Genomic DNA, 20,364 nt, shown 5'->3' with positions numbered 1-20,364 from the left:
GTTATTCATAAGTAGTATAATACTTTTTCTATTGGTATCCTATGTGTTGTGGTGTGTGTGTGTGTGTGTGTGTGTGTGTGTGTGTGTGTGTGGTGCAGGTTCCTTTGCTCATGGGGGCCAGAGATCAACACTGAATGCTTCCCTTGGTGGCTTTTCCACTTTAACTTTTTGGGATAGGGTCCCTCAGTGAACCTGGTGCTTTACTGGCTGACCAGCAAGTCACAGGGACTGTCCTGTCTCCACATTCCCAATAATGCAGCAACAGATTTGAGCTTTCTGTCTGGCTGCTGAGCATCCAAACTCAGGTCCCTGTGTTTGTGCATCAAGCCCTTTGTCAGCTGGGCCATCTCAGCCCCCTTATCCTATACATTTTAGTAAATTGAAGAGGCACAGGAGCATCCACACCCCCGGTCAGTTATACCACACACACACACACATTAGGAATTTCACATCATGAACCGTGATCACACTCACTTCCAGGTCCTCCCATGCCCACCCCCCCTTCACCTTTGTGACCTCCCCCATCCACCCAAAGTCCAACTTGTGTTACCCATATACTCACATGACCCAAAATTTGTGTTTCCCATATACTCTCGTGGCCAGCCCCTTGAAGAAAACTGAGTCCTTCCCCACCTGCCTCCCCACCAATGGGAAGAGTTTTACTTCAGCAACTTTACCACACATTTTAAGAGTTCTCATGATGACTTTATGTCTAGGCTGTTACTTTATTTGGGTGTGGGGCTGGAGCAGGAGTTGTCACAGAAGATTTCCATGTCCCTCTTTCTCTACTGTAGCTTCCCTGCCCTTTATAGTCAGCAGGAGCATGGATCATGGAAAACCTACATGATCTGTTACATCAGCATGTGCCAAACAAGGACCACAGCATGGTCTCCGGGAGTAATACATGCTCCCCTCCACCACAGCCTTCTCTCGTGCCTGTCACCACAGTGGAGTTTCTAGTTCAGCCTCTCTCCACTATGCATTCACTACTCTGTTCCTCCATCTTTCCACCTGTCCATGGAATATTTGTTCATCATAGTGGCATTAGAAGTTGCAGGATATCACACAGTGGGTTTTGTTTGTTTGTTTGGTTGATTTTTGTCTTTTTGTTTGTTTGTCTTGGGTTTTGTTTTTTGTTTGTTTGTTTTTTGTTGTTTGGGTTTTTTTGGCCTAAATGACCTCTATTTTGTTTTGTTTTGTTTTGTTTTTCAAGACAGGGCTTCTTTGTGTAGCTGGAACTCACTCTATAAACCAGGCTGGCCTTGAACTGATGGAGAACCACCTGCCTCTGCCTCCCAAGTGCTGGGATTAAAGGTGTGCACCAACACCTCCCGGGGAAATACGCACTCTTAATTAGTGCAATAGTTTGAATGGAAATGGCCCCACATAGGCTCATAGGGAGTGGCACTGTTAAGAGGTGTGGCCTTGTTGGAGGCTTTGGGGGTTCAAATGCTCAAGCCAGGCTCAGTGACACTCTCTTCCTGCTGCCTGCCAATCCAGAAGTAGAACTCTCAGCTCTGTCTCCAGCATCATGTCTGCCTGCATGAGCCATGCTTCCCGTCATGATAATAATGGAATAAACCTCTGGATCTGTAAGCCACCCACAATTTATTATGTTCCTTTGTAAGATTCTGTTGTCATGGTGTCTCTTCACAATAGAAAGCCTAAGATGATAGCAGATGGTTTGTTTTAGTTTCTATCCCTACATACCCTCTCTATAGAGGTACAAGGAAGCAAGACCTTGTACACTCTACTACTAGCTCAGATATGAGGTTCTATGTTAGAATTAGAAATGACCTAAGAACACTAGCCCAACCGCACTTCCCACAGCAATGAGGAATGGAGATTCTGAGCCTCATAGAAGGATACTTGAAGTCACATGGAAATTTAAAAGCAGTGATTGAATTTGGATTACAATATCCACAAACCAGATACAAATCCAGAGCCTTCTCTCTACCTGTCTGTTGTTTCCTGCGGTCACTGGGATTGCACCTCAGGATTCACATGTGCTAGGTGAACACTCTTCCAGGGGAATTACACCCACAGTCCTACTGCCCACCACCTTTCTTACTCAACTTTCTCTAACACACACATACAAACACACACTCACATACACCCTCACATACACACACACACTCACATACACACACTCACATACTCACACACACACATACACACACTCACATACACACACTCACATACTCACACACACACATATACACACTCACATACACACACTCACATACTCACATACACACACACATTATCTATGGCCATACCACCCTGAAAGTTAAGCAGGGTCAGGCCTGGTTAGTACTTGGATGGGATACTACAACATTATTATAAAGAATAATTCAAAATAAAAGCAAAGACTTGTCGACTCCTCATGAAGTCCTTACCCATTGGGAGCAGTGGATGGGGGGTAGGCTAGAAGAAGGAGAGATAGGGACAGTCAGGTGGGAGAACTGTGGTTGGAATGTAAAATTAAAAATAAATCAATGGCATGTTATTGACAGTCATGGATCTGGAATATTAAACTAAACCTGGCTTTGAAACTCTGAACCCATTGTCTTTCCATCCTATTCTTCGTCATCTCCTAGCTGTCTGATTTCACCCTCTCCTTTTTATTACGAGATTGATCTCTCCCACCTAGACAGTTTGGGCTCCTAAACTCTGCTACCTGGTGCTGTCCCCACAGCAGGCAGCTCTTCTGTTTCTTCAAAGCCTCTGGAGGGTCATCTGGTTTCATCATCTGCTTATGTTCTGTAAAATTCAACTAAGGCTTACCCCGTCTTCTGTGCCTCACAGAGCAGCCATTCAGAGCAATCCTTGGCTGGGTAGAGCATCTCCCATCCTGCCCATGTAAATGTCCCCACTATGACAACAGAGTTACCACCACACAGCTAACAGAGCCCAGGTCCCATCTCAGCTGCACTGAATTTCCATGTCCTTCCTGTTACATGCAGGAAAGCAAGGATAGTCAAACACCTTAACATTTTTCTTTGAGATTATGATTTAATTATGTTTCTCCCTTTCTTTTCCTCCTTCCAAACCCTCCCATACAACCCTCCCATTCTCCTTCAAATTAATGGTCTCTTGTTTGTTATTGCATACATATATATATATATATATATATATATATATATATACACATACATCTTAAAGTATAACCTGTTCAGTTTATATGTTATTTGTATGAATGTCTCAGGGACCAACTTTCGGCACTCGACAACCAATGGGTGTGCTCTTCCCTGGGGAAAATCATCTCTCCTGTTCTCAACTTTCCTCAGTTGCCTGTAGCTCTCTGAATAGGGTTGAGGCCTTATTCTGTCCAGTTTGGGCATGTTCATCATTTAAGTTCTCAATTGTTCCGAGGTTCCTTTGAAACTCCCAATTGTAAATACATGGATGCCCCCACATTCCCATGGCTATAAACCACTACTTCAGGGCTTTGCGTGATTGGAAATAAAAGCTACATGTGCAGTATCCATTGTCTTTGACCATTGGGGAGGATCTGTAACCATGTCTGTAGGGGAGAAGGAAAAGCTATGTGGCTGGCAAGTCATTGCTACTTACTATGATTTTAACGTTTTCTTCAAAGACCATGAGTTAGGACTTCAGTCCCTAAACCATAGTATTGAGAGTTGGAAGCTTCAAGGAGGGGATTAGGCAATGGGGGTTCTACTAAATGACTAAAGCTAGCATTACAGGAATGGGTTAGTGATTTGTGGGGGTTTCAATAAAAGTGTGAATTTAGCCCCCTCTCTCTCTTTCCTTCCTGTTGTCCTGGCCTTCCACCTTCCAGCATGAGATAACACAGCATAAGGCCATGACAGAGTTAGCCCCTCAATCTTGGACGCCCCAGTCTCCATAGTGGTAACAAATGGCTTCATTTATGAAATGGAACAGCATGAACTAGAACAGCCTAAGGCATATGGATACAATACCGTACTAAAATGACATTCATTCATTTCATACTGTGAGTTCCTTGAAAGCAATCCCTCACAGCCTCTTACATACCCCCCAAAATATGCTCGAAACCATCCACACTCAGTACCACCACAGCAACCTTCTCCTTGAAAGATTAAGGAAGCAGGGGAGAAATGGGATTTAAATGGTATGGGTATTTCTGGCTTCCACATGGCACCGATGAGATGGGCATCGAGCCTGGCATGAATGAGTTGAAAAGCTTCAAAACTAGAGGCAGATTAAGTTTGCAGGTGTCCACACTCAGCCACATACTTCAATAACTGCATTTTCTAAATACTTTTGTAACTGATTCCTGATTGTATGCATATGCAATTCTTGCCTTTTTCTTAACTTTCATACCTACTATACCCACACACATACTTTTTTCTTAAAGCCATTTTACCAGGGGTCAGGATGTTATGTATAATTCAAAATGCAAACGGTTTATCAGGTTTAAAAGGAAATTTTCCCTCTCTTAGAGAAAACTTGGATAATGTATATCTAAACTAGAAGAATGTGACAAGTCTTCAGTCAGGTAAGTCAGTTTGCTTTCTGCATTTAAAACCTAAAGTGTATTTGGTCCTGATTGAGATGTTTGGGAAACACTAATGCTTTCTTCTATATCAAGACTTAACTTCTTCAAGGTGTGAACTCTTGAGATATCATCCTTCGCAAAGTAAGATCTCAGGAACCAACCCTTAATCATAGCTATAAATGTGAAAACATGTCTGTTCTTTCCATTCTCTTATTCAAAAGAACAAATGTGATAGCTTCTCCCCCACTTGAAAAAGTACAACTTTTGGAGCCTCTGTTGGCTGTGCTAGAAATTAGAAATGTTTTTAGCGATGCACAGCTGTCTTTGTTTCTCAATCACAGATGTTGGAAGCACTCCAGGAGGCTGACTATGTACCTGGAGAAACAGACCGTGGCTTGTCTTCTGGAACTCCAGTGTGATCACGAAGAGGCTGAGCCACTTAAATCTCTTACGAATACAGTCAAGAGCAGCAAATCCCGACTTCTCTCCCACTGTTTCATACCCAGGTGCAGGTCCCAGTTCTTTCTCTGAATTAGGTTTATTTATTTTCATATGTGTGTCTTGCCTGCAAGTCGTTTTAGCACATGCGTGCAGTGCCTGAGGGAGGAGGCCGGAAGCGGCGTTCCATCCTCTGCAACTAGTTGCAGATGGTTGTGACTGAGACTAGAACCAGTGTCCTCTGGGAAGAGCAGCCAGTGTGCTTAACCACTGAGCTACCCCTCCAGTCATCCCCTCAGCTCCTCTATCTCCATTCTGCTGGGGCAATTCACTTACAACCTCCACATGGCACGCCAGACTTCCCTTTCCCTACTAACAGCTGCTATTTGCGGCAAAGGAATAGCAAAGTACTATTTGTGCTGTAGCCTACCATCCACGGAGTACTCAGGAATTGAGAGTGCCCCAAATAATACCAGTCAAGCCCGGTCCTTTGGGGGGAGCAATTAAGAATTTCTTGGTTTCTTTGTTGAATGGCTCTCAGCCAAGACGCCCAGTTAGCTCTCTTTCCTCAAGGGATTCCAATCCCCCCCACCCCCGGGGGGGGGGGGCAGGAAACAGGTGGTCCCTGTCTCACTACCTCACCTTCATCAAGTTCTTTGTGGACACAACCATCTACAAAGATGTAGCCGTTTCTGCACTGGGAAATACTTATGTAAACAGTTTTGGAAGAGGCCACATTTTAGTACGAGGTAATTACGCTTCAATGAAAACAAAGCCGGTAGCCGCCTATCAGGTGTGCTATCAGGGAATCTGCCCTAAAACAGCTATCACTCAACAGGGCTCTCTACATCCCATTAAAAAGGGGCGGAGGCTGAGGAGAGGGTTGGTGGGTGACGTACCTGCCACTGCGGACCAGAGTGTGAGCCCAGGGAGCCAGCACTGAGAAAGTTGCATGTGTGAGACAAATAATATTACACCAAGAAGTAAGACACACTCCAGTGATTTGAAATTTTATTGAGAAAATAGCTATTTTGCGATTATATCCAGTTTGTCACTCATCACAATAAATTCTTAACAACAATGACCGTCCACTCCACTTCTGGGTATTGACACATCAGCTCTCGGTAAAATGCGTTCACAGCAGGCAAGGCTAGAAAATGAGGTCATGGCCGACACTGCTGATTTTGATAGTTTACTTAATAGGAGACTATAGTATTTGCACACTACACAGATGTTTAAAAAAATGTTTGCTATTCAAAGATCGGTGGAGATGTGGCCACTGTGCACACATATGTAGTTCTTGTCTTTTTTACTGTTGGCATTCCAGAAAGCTAAACTTAAGCTACAAACACTTCAGTTCCACTTGAAGACAGCTTTTATTTTACAAAATAAAATAAATCATAAGACACCAAGCTCCTCTTTCTGCACTTAAAGGCTGCATATACCCCTCCTCCAACAGATCAAGATGCCAGCAGCCAGCATGGCCCTCTCCATCTCAAATGGCTCTCAGAGGACTGATGCAAGCTCTGGCAGGTCATTTCCTGTGATTTCCAAGGATCTGGGATATGTAAACTACATGATTAAAAGGCATCCATCTAATTTACAAAAGGAAAACTGAAGCATCAGACCTAAGATCCAAGAGCTTTTCATGTGGCTAGGCGTTCACCATTACACCAGCACTCAGATCCCAAAGACCAGTTGGTCTTCAACTGCACATCCAAACCCTGGAACACCAAGCTGCAACTGTGTACGCTGCAGAGGCTGACAAAATGGCACATTGGTGAGCTGGTTCATACTCAGAAATGAAATAAAGCTTGTCTAGTTACCCTAGCCATCACCAGAGAAGCACACAAAAGCAGAAACCTTATAATGAGCACCGAGAACAAAACACTAAATGTCCTCCTAGGTAAATTTCTCAGAACACAAATCCCATAAAACACCTACTTGAAAAAAATCCAGTAAAGTAAGCTGGGGAAGCAGTATAGTACATTGAGGCACTCAGCAGAGATGATGAGCCCCCCCCAGGAGACGAGCATGTACTCACACACATGCAGCCTCGCTCGGAATGTGTCCTCTCTACATCTGCACACATGTAGTCTTGTTCATATTACAGTCTCTGCTAATAAAGTATCTCTGAAGCTGGAAACCAAGTCGCACATTTACATATCAAAGGTTCTGAAAAGCCTACAGCAACTCAGCTTTGCTTAATCCAGAATTTTCCAAACTTATTAGAACAATATATTCTGCCAAATACCCTTTTAGAAACTACTCTTGCATAAACTACATTTTCATCTTATAATTTCAAATTAATAATAATGAGAGCACAAAAATAACTAGCCTTTTTTTTCCTTTTAAAGAAACTATTTTATTCTGTTTGAGTAAGATTCTACCACAACATACCCCTCACTATTCACAAGCAATCAACTCGTTTCCCTTTTATTATATCATTGTTCAAGAATGCTAATTCTTTTAAGTAATCTATGGAATACTTTTCTGGGGGAAAAAAACAAAAAACAAAAAACATTTTTTTAAGGCTTTAAATTCCCAGAGTCCACATTTGCCTCGGTCACGATAGTCTTGACTGGAAGACAAGTAGCCTAGGCTCTTGGAGAGTACAACACCCAACAGCAGCTACAGCTAAACTGCCTCACAAACACATACAAACTAAAACCAAAGCTCTCCCCACCTCACATCATTATGGAAGTCAGCATCCTGAAACACAACAAAGCTTCAATAAAACCTTTCTGGGTGACACCACTGAGCTATGATTTCATGCAAGCACAGATTTCTTTAAAATTTGTTTAACAGATATGTAAGCACTAAGAAATAAATGTAAGCTTTGCACAACTGAACAACAGCAGAAGCAGGGATGGGGAAATAATCATAACTTTTTTTTCTTTTTTCTTTTTGCCAACAAGAACATACACAAAGGACAGCCATCACAACCCAAATGATGGTTGTGGCTGTGCTCAGGATTTCCACTCTAAAAATAACCACAAGACAAAATCAATTACAAACTCCCTTGACCTTAAAACAGACGTGAACCCAGCTGCCACAGGGGAAAACACACAAACTAGAAACATAAACCATAAGGATTTTGATACTTTATGGAAAAGAAGATATTGGTGTAAGATTGTTAGAAAACCTTTCTTGGTAAGGCAAAGAGGAGCTTCAGAAAACAATTCGTTTAAAACCCCAGCTGCTTTTTCTCTCTTCTCTCTCTCTCCTTCCTTCCCTCCCTTCCTCCTCTCTTTCTTCCTTCTTTCCTTACTTTTTTGGGTTTTTCAAAACAGGATTTCTCTGTGTAGCTTTGTAGACCAGGCTGGCCTCCAACTAACAGAGATCAGTCTGCCCTTCCCTTCCCAGTACTGGGATTAAAGGCAGGCACTGTTACCACCACCCCAGCTGCTTTTTCTTTAAACTCAAGAATGGAATAAAAATTTTAGCAAGATATAATGTAGTTCTCATTTTGAACTAAATTAGTTTGCAGTGTTAAAATTTAATACACAGTTATGTAGATAGTGATAAACTTACTCAATAAAGTTTGCTTTTTGAAAACCTTTTTAGTTTGAAATAATTATAGACTCTTAAGGCATTACAAGAATATAAGATAGCCCATGGCCCTATCATTAAGCTTCCTACATATATTTATTCTACTAGTAATTATGTGTATATGGGGGGGCAGTAATGCACATTGTGAGTGCAGGTGCTCGTGGATTCCAGGAGGGTGCACCAGATCCCCTGGAGCTAGAGTTATAGGAGGTTGTAACCACCTGGCATAGGTCCTCGGAACTGAATGCAGGTCTCTCAACTACTGAGGCATCTTTTCAGGCCCCATCCATTCTCAAACATTTATATTCTGGCTTGAGTGGTTACGGCTGTGGCTGTCAAAAAGTTGTCCCATCCCATCAAGAATATTTTTTAACAAGCTTGTTAGGTGCATATGTATGTTTGAAAGAGGCTCCAAAGAAACACTATTCAATTCAAATTTCCCTTTATCACACAAAGCTATCTGAACACACTGGTTTTCTTAAAATATTCCATTACCAGTTTCTGCCTCTGTTGATGTTAGTTTACCCCATTTTTTAGAATTTGAAAAATTTTAACTTAACGTGTCTTTGTTCCTTAGTGTTACTATATACCTGTCAATAGTAAATTGTTAGGGATTACAAATAGAAATAAAAATGGTTGCTTTCAAAACAATAGCAGATCCTCTAGTACCCTAAAACTATTCAAGCACACTTAACTGTTAGTTCATGTGAACTTTTCTGAGGTCAAAGTTCTGAGAAACTCACACCTTCCTTGTCTGCAATGTCTTTAGTGTTATATCATCACTCTAACACAGTGCTCAGTCAGGATCTTTACCTTTGGGAATTAGCAAACAAATTTTTTCTAGCTCTGTATCATCAACAAAAATAAAAATGAGTAGTCCCTGTTTTCATACTATCATCTACCATCACCTCCAGAAGACAATGGCTCACAGTATTTGGTCAAGGCCATGGACCCCTTTTCCCAGAAAACTCAAGCTTCAAGCACAAACATCCTGACGGGGTGACCACGGGCCCTCTGTGCAGTCTCTGAATCTATTTCCTTCTAAGAGGCTCTCTGTACGCTTGGTCCCTAAAGCACTGTGCTCAGTCAGTGTTTCCTATCATCTCACTCGCTTAGACAAACAAAGCTGAACTAAGTAACCCGGCATCTAGGGTCTTACTTACCCAACTCAGAAATGTGGTCTTCAAGCTCATGGGCTACAAAACATTAAGGCGAAAGGCAGTTCTGAGCAGGGAGGCCATAAAGCAAACAAATCGCTTTACAGCCATCCTCTCCACTAAAAAGGACAAATGCTTGTTATTCTAAAATGAACTCTTCTGATTAAGAGTTCAGTGCACAAAATATTACAGTACTCTTCTTGGTTGAAGTCTAGTGTCTTCTGAGCATGATCTGTTGCATTCTTCCACACCAGTGGGTCTCAACCTTTCCAAAGCTGTGTCCCTTCAACACAGTACCTCATGTTGTGGTAAGCCCAACCATAAAATTACTTCTGTTGCTACTTCATAACTAATTCTGCAACTATTATGAATCATAAATGTTGATATGCAGAATAGCTGGTTTGTGACCCCTGTGAAAGGGTTGTATGATCCACAGGTTGAGAACTGCTGTTCTACACATTTAATCTAGACACCAGCAGTTTTATTAGAAGAACTTAACTCAGTATTATCTTCTAACTTTACCCACAGAGTTAGATTTCACACTTGATTTTACAATCTAGCAGTAATGATATGGTTCTTTCTCTTAGAAATTGTTGTTTTTCAAAAATAATTGTCCTATTTTACATGTGTTTGACAATCGTAAACTACTCAATTACTTTTTGGAAAGTTTATTATTAAATCATAATTGAAAATGACTAGCCATGATTAAAGTATAAACAGATGTCTAATTAATGTACTAACTATCCGTCTCCAATATAGATCAGTCCTAGGAACAGTGAAGCCTCTTAATCTTGAATTTCAAAACAAAATATTCAGATTTCAGATTATTGTAACTTGCCTAAGGTAGGCAACATACACACCACGCACATACCCCCCCCCACATCACACTCCAACACTCATTCACATAAACACATCATACACATTTACCCTATACACACTCACTCACATGCACACCCTTTGTTACAGAAGTATTGTGAAACTCATTGTGTACCTGACCTAAATGCACCCAAAGAGATGAACAAGACTGTGAAGACTATCCTTTAAAGCTTTCAAAAACAAGTCATTATGATGACCTAAGCCTTGCATCTAGCAGGACACGGAGCAAACTGGGGTGATGCAGCCAAACGCAGCTGAGTTTCACTCTGCTCCCAGCGGCCCCCGTCTCTAGACAACACAGCAGCTTGGTTTCTGCAGGACCTGGTAAGCTTTGCTGAGCACCATGGTAATCTTGTAAGACACAAACCCCAGAAGTGATTTTACAACAACAGAAGCACCTCCACCACTAAGATAAGTATGCCTCCATTATATGTAAAATTACACACAGCAAATCTTGAGCAATTCATTCAGTAACCAATAAATATAAATTGTCTTAGAAATCTGCTATTTTTGACTTATCCCTTTGGATCCTGCAACTGTAGTTAAAATACACAGAAAGTAGTAGTTTGTCAGAAAGTGTGTGGCTGCATGATACACTTACTATGAAACAAACTGCTCTGAGTTAAGCATGGAGCACTCAGACCAGACACATGGGAGGCGTCTAAGACCCTCACAGCAGCTCATCCCAAGGAAGCATAACAGTTAGCTGAGCACACCCTAATAAGGGTTTCCACTGAAAACAGTAAGATGAGCTAGATTTCCAGTTCTGGAACAGATAAAGGAATGAGATAAGTAGGCAATGATGTACTAAAATACATTGGTCAAAAGCTGCCACGTTCGCCTTTGCTAGCCTAGAGCAAACGTTTCTGAAGTACTTATTCATGCTGACGTGTTATCAGGTGTATGTTGTAGAACCACCTTGACCACTAGCTTACGTGGCATCGAACCAGCAAAGGATCAGACTTACAAGAGGGTAATTGCTTTTTAAAGTTAAATTCAGGCTTTTCTATTGAAATAATTTCTATTTTTCCTAGTTCCTGAAATAGGCATCAGACTTCTAAAAAGAATAAGATCTCAGCCAAAAGCCACACAGTAAGTATTAAGACAGGACTAAGAAAAACAAGTTAATAAATTAACTTAAATAAATTAAAAAGGCTCATTGAAAACAGAATTGCAGCTTTTGGTCAGCAACCCCTGAACCACAGGCAAAGATCTGCCATGATTAAGGCAGGATTTCTATATGCAGTACCATGTATTTGCCCCACCCACCCGCCCGCCCAGTTCCCTTAGCATTCACCTTTACTTCAAATGCACTGCCAAGATGAAATAAAAGCTTCTCTAGTTTAAAACAGAAAGTCACATACAGCTCCTTCTGCCTTACAGTCTTCCTTATAGCTATGACAGCATTTTTTCTTTTGGTCTCTGTGCACTCGGTATAAGCAACTACTGCAAACAATCTCAAGACTTGAGCTATGACAGGCTGCAACGGTCAGGGTGACAGCCGCTGTAAGGAATTACTCTCTTCTTCGGCTGGAGTCAGCTTGAGGGTTGGCAGCTTCCGAGGAAGAAACTGAGGGCTCTGGCGGAGATTGTCATCCATCTGTAGAAAGCAGAAAGACACAGCTGACTAAGGCCAAGGCTCCTCTTTTGTGGACTGTGGCCTCCCCATCTAGACTACAGCCTGGAAGAGAGCAGAACTGGATGTTTGCAGGACTGAGGATGGAACAGTTCTCTGACAGTTGCTCACAAATACCAGCTGACTCAGTATCCACGAAAAGCAATATGGCTCATGCTTGCCCCATCACAAAATTATACCAAGTTCCACAAAAAAGCATATGGTGCTAAACTTGATCAGATACTCATTTAAGACACTTTCTATAAGTAAGGGTAAGCTCGATACCTCTAAATGTGCTCTGCCTTTCCTCCCTACACACTGAGGAACAGGCACAGTCCCACCCTGTATGAGATGACGAAACGAGGCTCAGACAAGAGAAGTCCCCCGTTCCAGATCCTAAAGCTAGTGTCATGAACCATGTTTTCTGATTCTAACACACCTGTTTTTAACTCCTCTTTTCCAAACTTAAAGAGAATGCCTGCAACACCTCGCCCCCCAAGTTTAGAGTATGTAGGCCAAAGGATGCTGGGGAAACTAGCAAGGACAACGGCTTCAAACACTCATCACTTCTAAGCCAACCTTAGAGAAAAATCAAGACTATTGAGAAAATGCCCAAGAAATGCACAGACACACTCTAGTACCCCTGGGACACTAGGGTAGATTACTCAGACCTCAGTCCATTTTCAGACCTCACCTTCACCCCAGAGCATTGCAGAAGATGAAAGATGTGCGTACTGGTGTTGAGTTCTCCATCAACTTCACGTTTTACAAAACTTGAAAGCAACTGCTATCAAACCACAAAACCAACAGAAAATAATATCCTATCATTCACCCAATAGACAGGCTGTTCTTAGAGCTCTGTATAAATGTAGAATATTTAAAATTCCCCCTTGTTTTCTCAGGATGATTTCAGAGCAAGGAAGAAACATTTTAGCAAAATGTGTGTGTGTGTGTGTGTGTGTGTGTGTGTGTGTGTGTGTAAGGTTTACAGAGGACAGAAAATAAAAGATTAATTTTAAATTTTCAAATAGGAAAATGTGACCAGAGAACAACTGTAGCAAGCAGCATTTGCTCTTCTGCAAGAACTGTCTCTCAAGCATTACTGTCTCTCTTAAGCACTACTATAAGCTGTGAACGGCGATGACTAAGAAGAGCCTTTGCTTTACTATGTTTTATCAACTATCACACACTTCCTACAGAAGAGCACATATGAACACCTGCTGGTCTAAAAAGATTCCCATAAGCTGATAAGGCCCCAAGGTGGACATGATAAAGTAGAGACGGAGCTCCTGATTTTACCTTCTGTCTGTGCTGGTATTTCATAGTTCCCCTGCCTTATCTGTCATGGACTCTACACATATAGAAAATGGAAACTACCTGGGTGGGTGGTGGTGGTGTACACTTTTTATCCCATCACTTGGGAGGCAGAGGCAGGAAGATCTCCGTGAGTTTGAGGCCAGCCTGGGCTACAAAGTGAGTTGCAGAACAGCCAGGACTATAGTATGACTGTTACACTGAGAAACCTTATCTCGGGGGGACGGGGGAGGATCTATGTTAAATATTTAAAACTACTAAATGAGCGAGCTCCTGAAACGGCATGAGCACTCTGTAAACATCTTCATAGGATGCATACTGGACTGAGCAAGGGAATAGAGCCCACCCAGACATGACTGACAGGGAAGAGGGAATGAGTGCTTAGACCCAGCAGAAAGTGATTTCAGGATAGAGCAAGGATAGCAAGCGAGGCTTGTTCTCATTTGCTGTCTTTAAAGTAATTTTTATGTCACCCAACTTGATAAATGCCAATTCTACAGTAAAAGGCAAAAGACAGACCCAATGCAATTATTCCATTTTCCCTCAGTGCAATCAGACCACTACTGGCTTCAAAACACCACATTAAATAAATATCCACTCAGAGTGTACATAAACAGCCTTTTGAAAAGTAAACTCTTTAAAACTGAGAGGGTGAAGTGAATACACAACCCAAACAGCAGCATTCCCGCAGAAAGGGAAATGATTGAAGCAACCGGACCTTTTCGATTAAGTTGGACTCCTTATTTACAAGTTGTGTGAGTTTCTGCAGGTTTGCGTCTATCACTTCTTGCCCGGCTGGAAAGAGACCTGGGAAGCCAGGAGAGAAACCAGGGAGAGAAAGAAAACTTTGAAAGGCTTTCAAGCTGTTTAGGACTGAAGAAAAAAAAAATGTTCTCAGCTTCCCCACCTTCCCAATTGGGCCCCCAGCCACCCCAAAAGGAGAACAGGAAAGAGCAAACACATTTGGGTGCAGGGCAAAGTTAGGAGGGGCAGCGGTGCTCCACAGGAAAGCAGAAAGGAAAACGCTGAATTGTGTTCTTGGAAGGCACTGAGCCACAGGATATGCAGCCAGCTACAGTGGGTACTGAAGGCACGGTGGTCTCGGGGTTATCTTGCCCCTCCCTGGTCACTTATATAGGTCATCAGTTGTAATGCGCTACAGCCATCTTGCTAAGGTACCGATTCTCTAACAGCTATTCGCCAGGCACCCGAGACATTTAAAGGGCTTTCTAATAGCAGACAGAGCCTTCTGGGATTGACTGGGAAGTAGGGAAAAGCTGTGTGGTACCGTTTGCTAGCCACCGCTCCAGAGTGACAAGGTTGGATGATACTTGGTCCCCTAACTTCCCATTTTCTAGACTTTCCTATATGTAAAGCAGATAATCCACCACAAAAAAATAACACAAAAAGAATAAAAGTAGCCTGTCTACCTAAGCCAGCTATCTCGTAACTTCTGTTTCTTAAAGGACAACTTCAGCCACCTCTACAAATAAAAACTTAGCGCCCAGCCCCTTAAGCACAATGCCCCCAGTCAGAGAATTCCATCCTAAGTGCCAAGAGCCCTCTACTTACTATATGTCCAGTTTGGTGCAATCAGTTTTCAAGTAGTGGAATCATGGGAGTGTACCTCACCAAAGTCAATCTGCTACTGATTTCTGTTCATGGAGGAAAATGCTGGAAGCAGCAGGTAAGAATCATTTAAAGCAACTGCCTATTTGCACGAGGATAAATACTACTTTTCAGCAGGGACTCAACACAGATGTGGTCTAATCTTTTAGAAGAAAGGGACTCACTTGGTGGGGGGGGGCGGCAATACTTATAAAGAAGATACACAGAATGTGTGAAGTGCAGAGGATGGTGGGGTCACATGCTGCTTTCTCCGTGTAAATAAGAACATGGCAGCAGATGTAACCGGAAGACCGCCAGGCCCTAAAGCTATGAGCCAGACTTGGCCCACATCTCCACTGCCAGGAGACTATTAAAACACCCAATCTGAATAAACATTAGCTAACTAAAAGCTGACTTACCCCCAGGCCCATGCCTAAAGTAGCTGTTTAGGATGTCATCACAGAGGCGGCACAGGTTGGAAAGCTGTTTCAGATGCTCCTGTAAGTGAACTTTGGGAAAACGCACTTTATAAAGAGGTGCAAGGAAACCAAACACGTAGGCGTCCAAGGTGGAAGGCCTGGAAACAAAGGACTCTCTGTCAAGAGCACTTAAGAGAAGACCGACTTGGACCATATTTTTAAAATGCCCTGCAAACTATCTGTTAAGTCTAATAGGCAGCATCATGCTCTGAATGGTTTACCATCATTTCTGTTTGCAAAAGTGAAGCACACAGGGTTTTATCTTCTAAGCAGTTTTTAAAATATCCTAGCCATTTATTTTATTCAGAAGAAGTGAAGGTTGTAATCCACAAACAGTATGGATTGGAAGCAGGGTGGGAGTAATGTTGGATAGTTTCACAGCCACTTATGCGGCACACTAAGCTAATATAAGATTAACACCAATGGAAAAAAAAAATTCCTATAAAAGCCAAGTAACTCCTGAGATAAGAATTGAACCCGGGGCCTCATGAGCGCCATCTGAGAGCTCTGCCACACAGTTATACCCCAGGTCCCCTTCTGAAGTGAAAAACTCATCTTTGGGGGGCTGGAAGAACTGCCTTTATCTCACAATGCACGGCATATCAAAATGACTCTTGTTTACACAATACAAATTATAAATTATATTTATATATTTAATAAGTATCAACAGTCCACACATGTCCAAAAAGTACCAGCGCTGGGACTTAGGAAAAGCTGGGTGACTTCCTTCAAGGTGTTCATTAAGCAGGGCCTGGCAACATGTGTACAACACACATAGCAGGGGCCCATGGCCTGTTGCCCTGTTGGAGGAGGAAGCCCAGTGGCTATTGGGGCGGGGCTGGACCAGCAAAACACTGGTCCAGACTTTTTTTTCTTTCTTTTTTAAGGGATAAGAGATAGCTTATTCTAGAGCCAAATAGGAGTGGAGTGGTCATGGCCCAGGGTTATAGCTTTAGGTCACTGGAAATAGTGTTTTCCAACTTGACAGAAGCTTATGAGGTTTTTTATAGTAACAGGACAAAGAAAGCCGTAAGTCAAGCATTTTTCAAGCACACTGGTTGAAACTATCAAAAAGGTGGCTTATAGCAAAATGACTTTTAATGGAATTTACTCACATGTCACCAAAGAAAAACTGAGATGTTCCCAGTCTGTTTGACAGAAGATTTAGGCACTCCTTGGCATCTCTGTATATCTGAAAAGGATGAAAGATACTTTGGAGGTAGCATCTCCAGGAAAGGCCACCAGTGCCTCCCCTCTCCATTCCCTAGTGCTCGCTGGGAGAATCTCATACCTGTGCTTCCACTTCATGGATTTGGTAGAGCGGCGGCTCTCCCCTTGTCAAGAGAATTCTATTCAGGGCTCCTCTAGACATCCTTCCAGGCAGGATTAAACTTAGAGGGAAGGGGATACGGGAGGCAAACCATGGCTTTGTCACAGTAAAGTAATTGTCATTCTCAACCCAGAAAGTGTGAAGCTGCCAAGGAAGGTAAAACAATTACAGGGATGTTCTTTTGCTAAAATAAACATCACTCAATCAATGAGGTCATTTTAAACATATGAATTTTGTTGATCGCTGTATCTCAGCATCCAGAATAGAGCCTAGCGCATACTAAGTACTCAATAAATACTCACTGAATGAGTGAACTACAATATAACAAATTCTATAGGCGGAACAAAGTTTCCTCTTCTATTGGTAGTGTTTATTTCAAAAACAGTATTATCGTGCTGGAGTGGAACTCAGTGGTAGAATGTTTCCCTAGCCAAGCAAGCAAGCAAACATTTTGTCATAATATAAAAGGTAAGACATATATGGGAAAATTCCTCTTTAAGATCCCCTCCTTTTGTTCTTTCCAAACAGACTACAACATTCTCACTAAATCACTACATTACTGCAGCATTCAGAAACACTCACCACAGCAGGGAGAAGTTTCTCTTCCAGGAGGGCGATGTACGCCAGGGTGTCTGCCCCTTGTTTTGCTGAGAGTTCACAGTCAGCATTGTATTTCTACTCAAAATCAAAACAAAACCTCTCAGAGATCAGAGAACATCCCAAAGGAAGCCAAGCAAATTACAACTCCTCACAAATGTCAAACCTGACATGGGAGGGGATACTAACCCAGTGAATACTATTAATGAAAGAGGGTTCTCAGAGCCACACCATTCACAAAGCGGAAAAAGTGTTGCTCATAATGTGTCAGCTGACTTCTATGGTTTTGTTCCTCATTAATGACCTTTGTTCAGAGGGTGGCATGTGGTAAAGTCACCAAGTAAAAGTAAGTATTTTTAACAGGAAAGGAAAAAACATATAGTTCTTTCCTAATGTTTTTCTCCATAAAAAAGGAAACTCTTCAATTGTGAATATGCTTAAATTTTAATGGTACAGGGTTTTTTTTTCCCATTGTACTGACAAACCAACTATAGCTTTTGTGCTTATGTGAATCTTTATGCTTAAACATCACGGATTTACTACATAAGTGTTTACACTTTCACGTATTTTAGATATATCATTTCATAAAGCATACAACTATCAGACACATGGTTTTTTAAAGGTGAAACACAAAGCTGGGGAATACAACTCAGTAATGGAGTGATTAGACAATCACCAGTCACAAGGCCCCAGGTTCAATTTCCAGCCAAAAATAAAACAGCTGCAATTTGGTAGGAGCTCAGGGCCACTCTTAGCAGGACATGAATAGCAACAATGAGACCACAGTGGCGATGCTATCAACCAGAGTAATCTTGAGTAATTACACTGAATCTTCTTACATCTATTTCAATAAATTCACAAAAATATACATTGCACATACTTCACCATGACTTCCAAATCTCAGTAAAAAGCGGGTTTCATGGCAATGGTAAGCAAGTCTTTGTTTTGTTTGTTTGTTTTTGTCATCAAAATCTAGGCATTCCCAGTTGACCAATGAATTGAAAGAAATAAAACCACCTTAAAATGAATTAAAAATAAAAGCCAGTCCAGTGGCTGTGCATACCTTTAATCCCAGCCCCCAGGAGGCAGAGGCAGGGTTATCCCTGTCTTGAAAAAAAACAAAAACTAAACAAACAAATAAAAAGTCATACAGGGTGCCAGGTGAAATGGGTCATGCCTATAACCCTAGCATTTGATGCTGGTCTGTGCTGCATAGTGGCAGCCAGGGTACTCTCCAGTATAACCCAGTCTAAAATAATAATAGGGTAACATGCAGAAAACTACATCTTCAAAAGGTGCAACCCACCTGTCTTCTTAAAAAGTTTAGTATTTTTGCAGGCTGAGAAACAACACTGTCTTCAGTTGTCAAAATCGGTACGTCACCTATAATCAAACACAGTTTACACACAAGCAAACACCATGATTTATTCTGAAGATTACAATACTTTAAAACTGTATCAGTTGTACATGGGAGAGCGTGAGTAGGAACGTTTGCTTTTTTTGTGTGGTTTCTCAAGGAGCAGTTCTGGAGAGCATTTTCGTTTTTCCTATTTTCCACAGACTTGGCCTGCACTTTGAGTCATTACTCAGAGTGATCAAATCACAGCTAAGGTCACTGCAAGAAGCTAAGACGCCCTAAGTACTGTAGGGCTACACAGCCATGGCTTTAAACACAAGAAGGGTGCAAAGGGCAGAAAGGGGCGTGCGGAAGCTTATCCTGTACCTCTTGATCCTCTCCAGGTGTTATCTATGACATTGACTTTCAAGGGTGCGCCAGAAAACTTGGCGTAAGCCTGAAACAGAGTTTGCAAGGAGACATTTCAGACGGAGTCGTGCAGGCCTGCAGAGCGGCTCTGAAGGCTGTCCGCGCGCCCGCGCCCCTCCCCGCCTGCAGTCGGGGCCGCGCAGGCCGGCTTCCCGCTTCCCGCTGCCGGGCACGGCGCTGCCAGGCGCACGAGAGGCCCGCCCGTGCCCGGCGGAGCCCGCAGCAAGCCAGCCCAGCCCCCCCCCCCGCGCCCCGGCCCGCCCGGAGGCCTCACCATCACCACCAGGGACTCGCTGTGCACCGAAGGGAGCCCCCAGCCACCTCCCCAGCAGCTGAGCTCCAAGGGGGCCGCCATCTTGCCGGGGCCGACCTCCCTCACCCGGAAGTACTCCTGCCGCCCACTCTCCAGCACGTGGAGTGGCGGTGGAGGCGGGTGGGGCGGGACGAGGAACGGGGGCTGACGACTCCCGGCTCTGGACCCAGGCAGGAGGGACGGCGCCCAGGCTTTGAAAGAGAATTAACCAGACTGGAAGCTAAAAGGACTGTGCCGTAAGGGGACCAGACCTGCCAGACGTCCTCCGCGTACTGATGGCATGCAGAATTACTGCTGACATCACTATGGTACACCGAAACCTGTACAGTGACTGTTCCCACAGACACTTTCAAATGACATGCAGCTGGTTGGTACACGGTAGGCCCGTAAAGTGATCGGCTTTATGATGGGCCATTGCCTGACAGTCCCGTCTCAGTTTCGGTTGCCGTTCCTATGTTAACGTGACTGGACTCACTAATAATGAACCCTGTTCTAAAGTTTGACAGAGGACTCCTACCTGCTCGCAGCGCTTCTCCTTCAATCTGGAACAACTTGCGTTCTGCTCCGACTGCTCTCCCCAAACTAAGTTTAACGGGGCTGGAAAACTGGCTCTGTAAATGCGCTTGTGGCTCTTGAAGACTTAGCTTGGTTCCCAGCACCCACATGGTGCGCAGAGCCCATGTAACTCCAGGTCCAGGAGATCTGAAGCCCTCTTGTGGCCCATATGAGCACTAGGCATTCACGTGATGTACATCTATCTGTACATGCAGGGAAAGCATATATGTAAAACTTTTTTCTTCTTTTACCTTTTAAGTT

General features: G+C 42.9%; 1 protein-coding gene across 3 annotated transcripts; it reads right to left on the bottom strand.

The window, feature by feature from the left end:
- Window positions 1-11,795: 11,795 nt before the first annotated feature.
- Window positions 11,796-19,659, bottom strand: Mtx3 (metaxin 3). 3 transcript variants are annotated; one of them, XM_051182975.1, is made up of 9 exons: window positions 19,510-19,659; window positions 19,194-19,263; window positions 18,777-18,853; window positions 17,456-17,548; window positions 16,835-17,017; window positions 16,659-16,735; window positions 15,484-15,641; window positions 14,175-14,263; window positions 11,796-12,127 (listed from the first exon to the last, which is right to left on the bottom strand). In XM_051182975.1, the coding sequence occupies exons 1-9, from the start codon at window positions 19,588-19,590 to the stop codon at window positions 12,017-12,019; spliced, it is 939 nt and encodes a 312-aa protein (XP_051038932.1). In that variant the 5' UTR covers window positions 19,591-19,659; the 3' UTR covers window positions 11,796-12,016. The 3 variants fall into 3 exon arrangements, with proteins under 3 accessions (XP_051038932.1, XP_051038934.1, XP_051038933.1); XM_051182977.1 differs by lacking the exon at window positions 14,175-14,263 and having other exon boundaries at window positions 12,024-12,127; XM_051182976.1 differs by lacking the exons at window positions 11,796-12,127; window positions 14,175-14,263 and adding an exon at window positions 14,880-15,130.
- Window positions 19,660-20,364: the final 705 nt, after the last annotated feature.

This window comes from Phodopus roborovskii, unplaced genomic scaffold (genome assembly GCF_943737965.1).
Source record: "Phodopus roborovskii unplaced genomic scaffold, PHOROB, whole genome shotgun sequence".
NCBI classification, from domain to species: Eukaryota; Metazoa; Chordata; class Mammalia; order Rodentia; family Cricetidae; genus Phodopus; species Phodopus roborovskii.
Note: the sequence above shows the minus strand (reverse complement) of the source record. Positions and strands in the feature narration are given on the sequence as shown.

Coding starts and splice junctions, on each gene's coding strand:
- Mtx3 (XM_051182975.1), bottom strand. CDS start 19,590: ATGGCGGCCCCCTTGGAGCTCAGCTGCTGGGGAGGTGGCTGGGGGCTC. Junction 17,549..18,776: donor TAAACTTTTTAAGAAGACAG/GTGGGTTGCACC, acceptor GATTTTGAGTAG/AAATACAATGCTGACTGTGA. Junction 14,264..15,483: donor CTTTAGGCATGGGCCTGGGG/GTAAGTCAGCTT, acceptor CTGGCTTCCCAG/GTCTCTTTCCAGCCGGGCAA.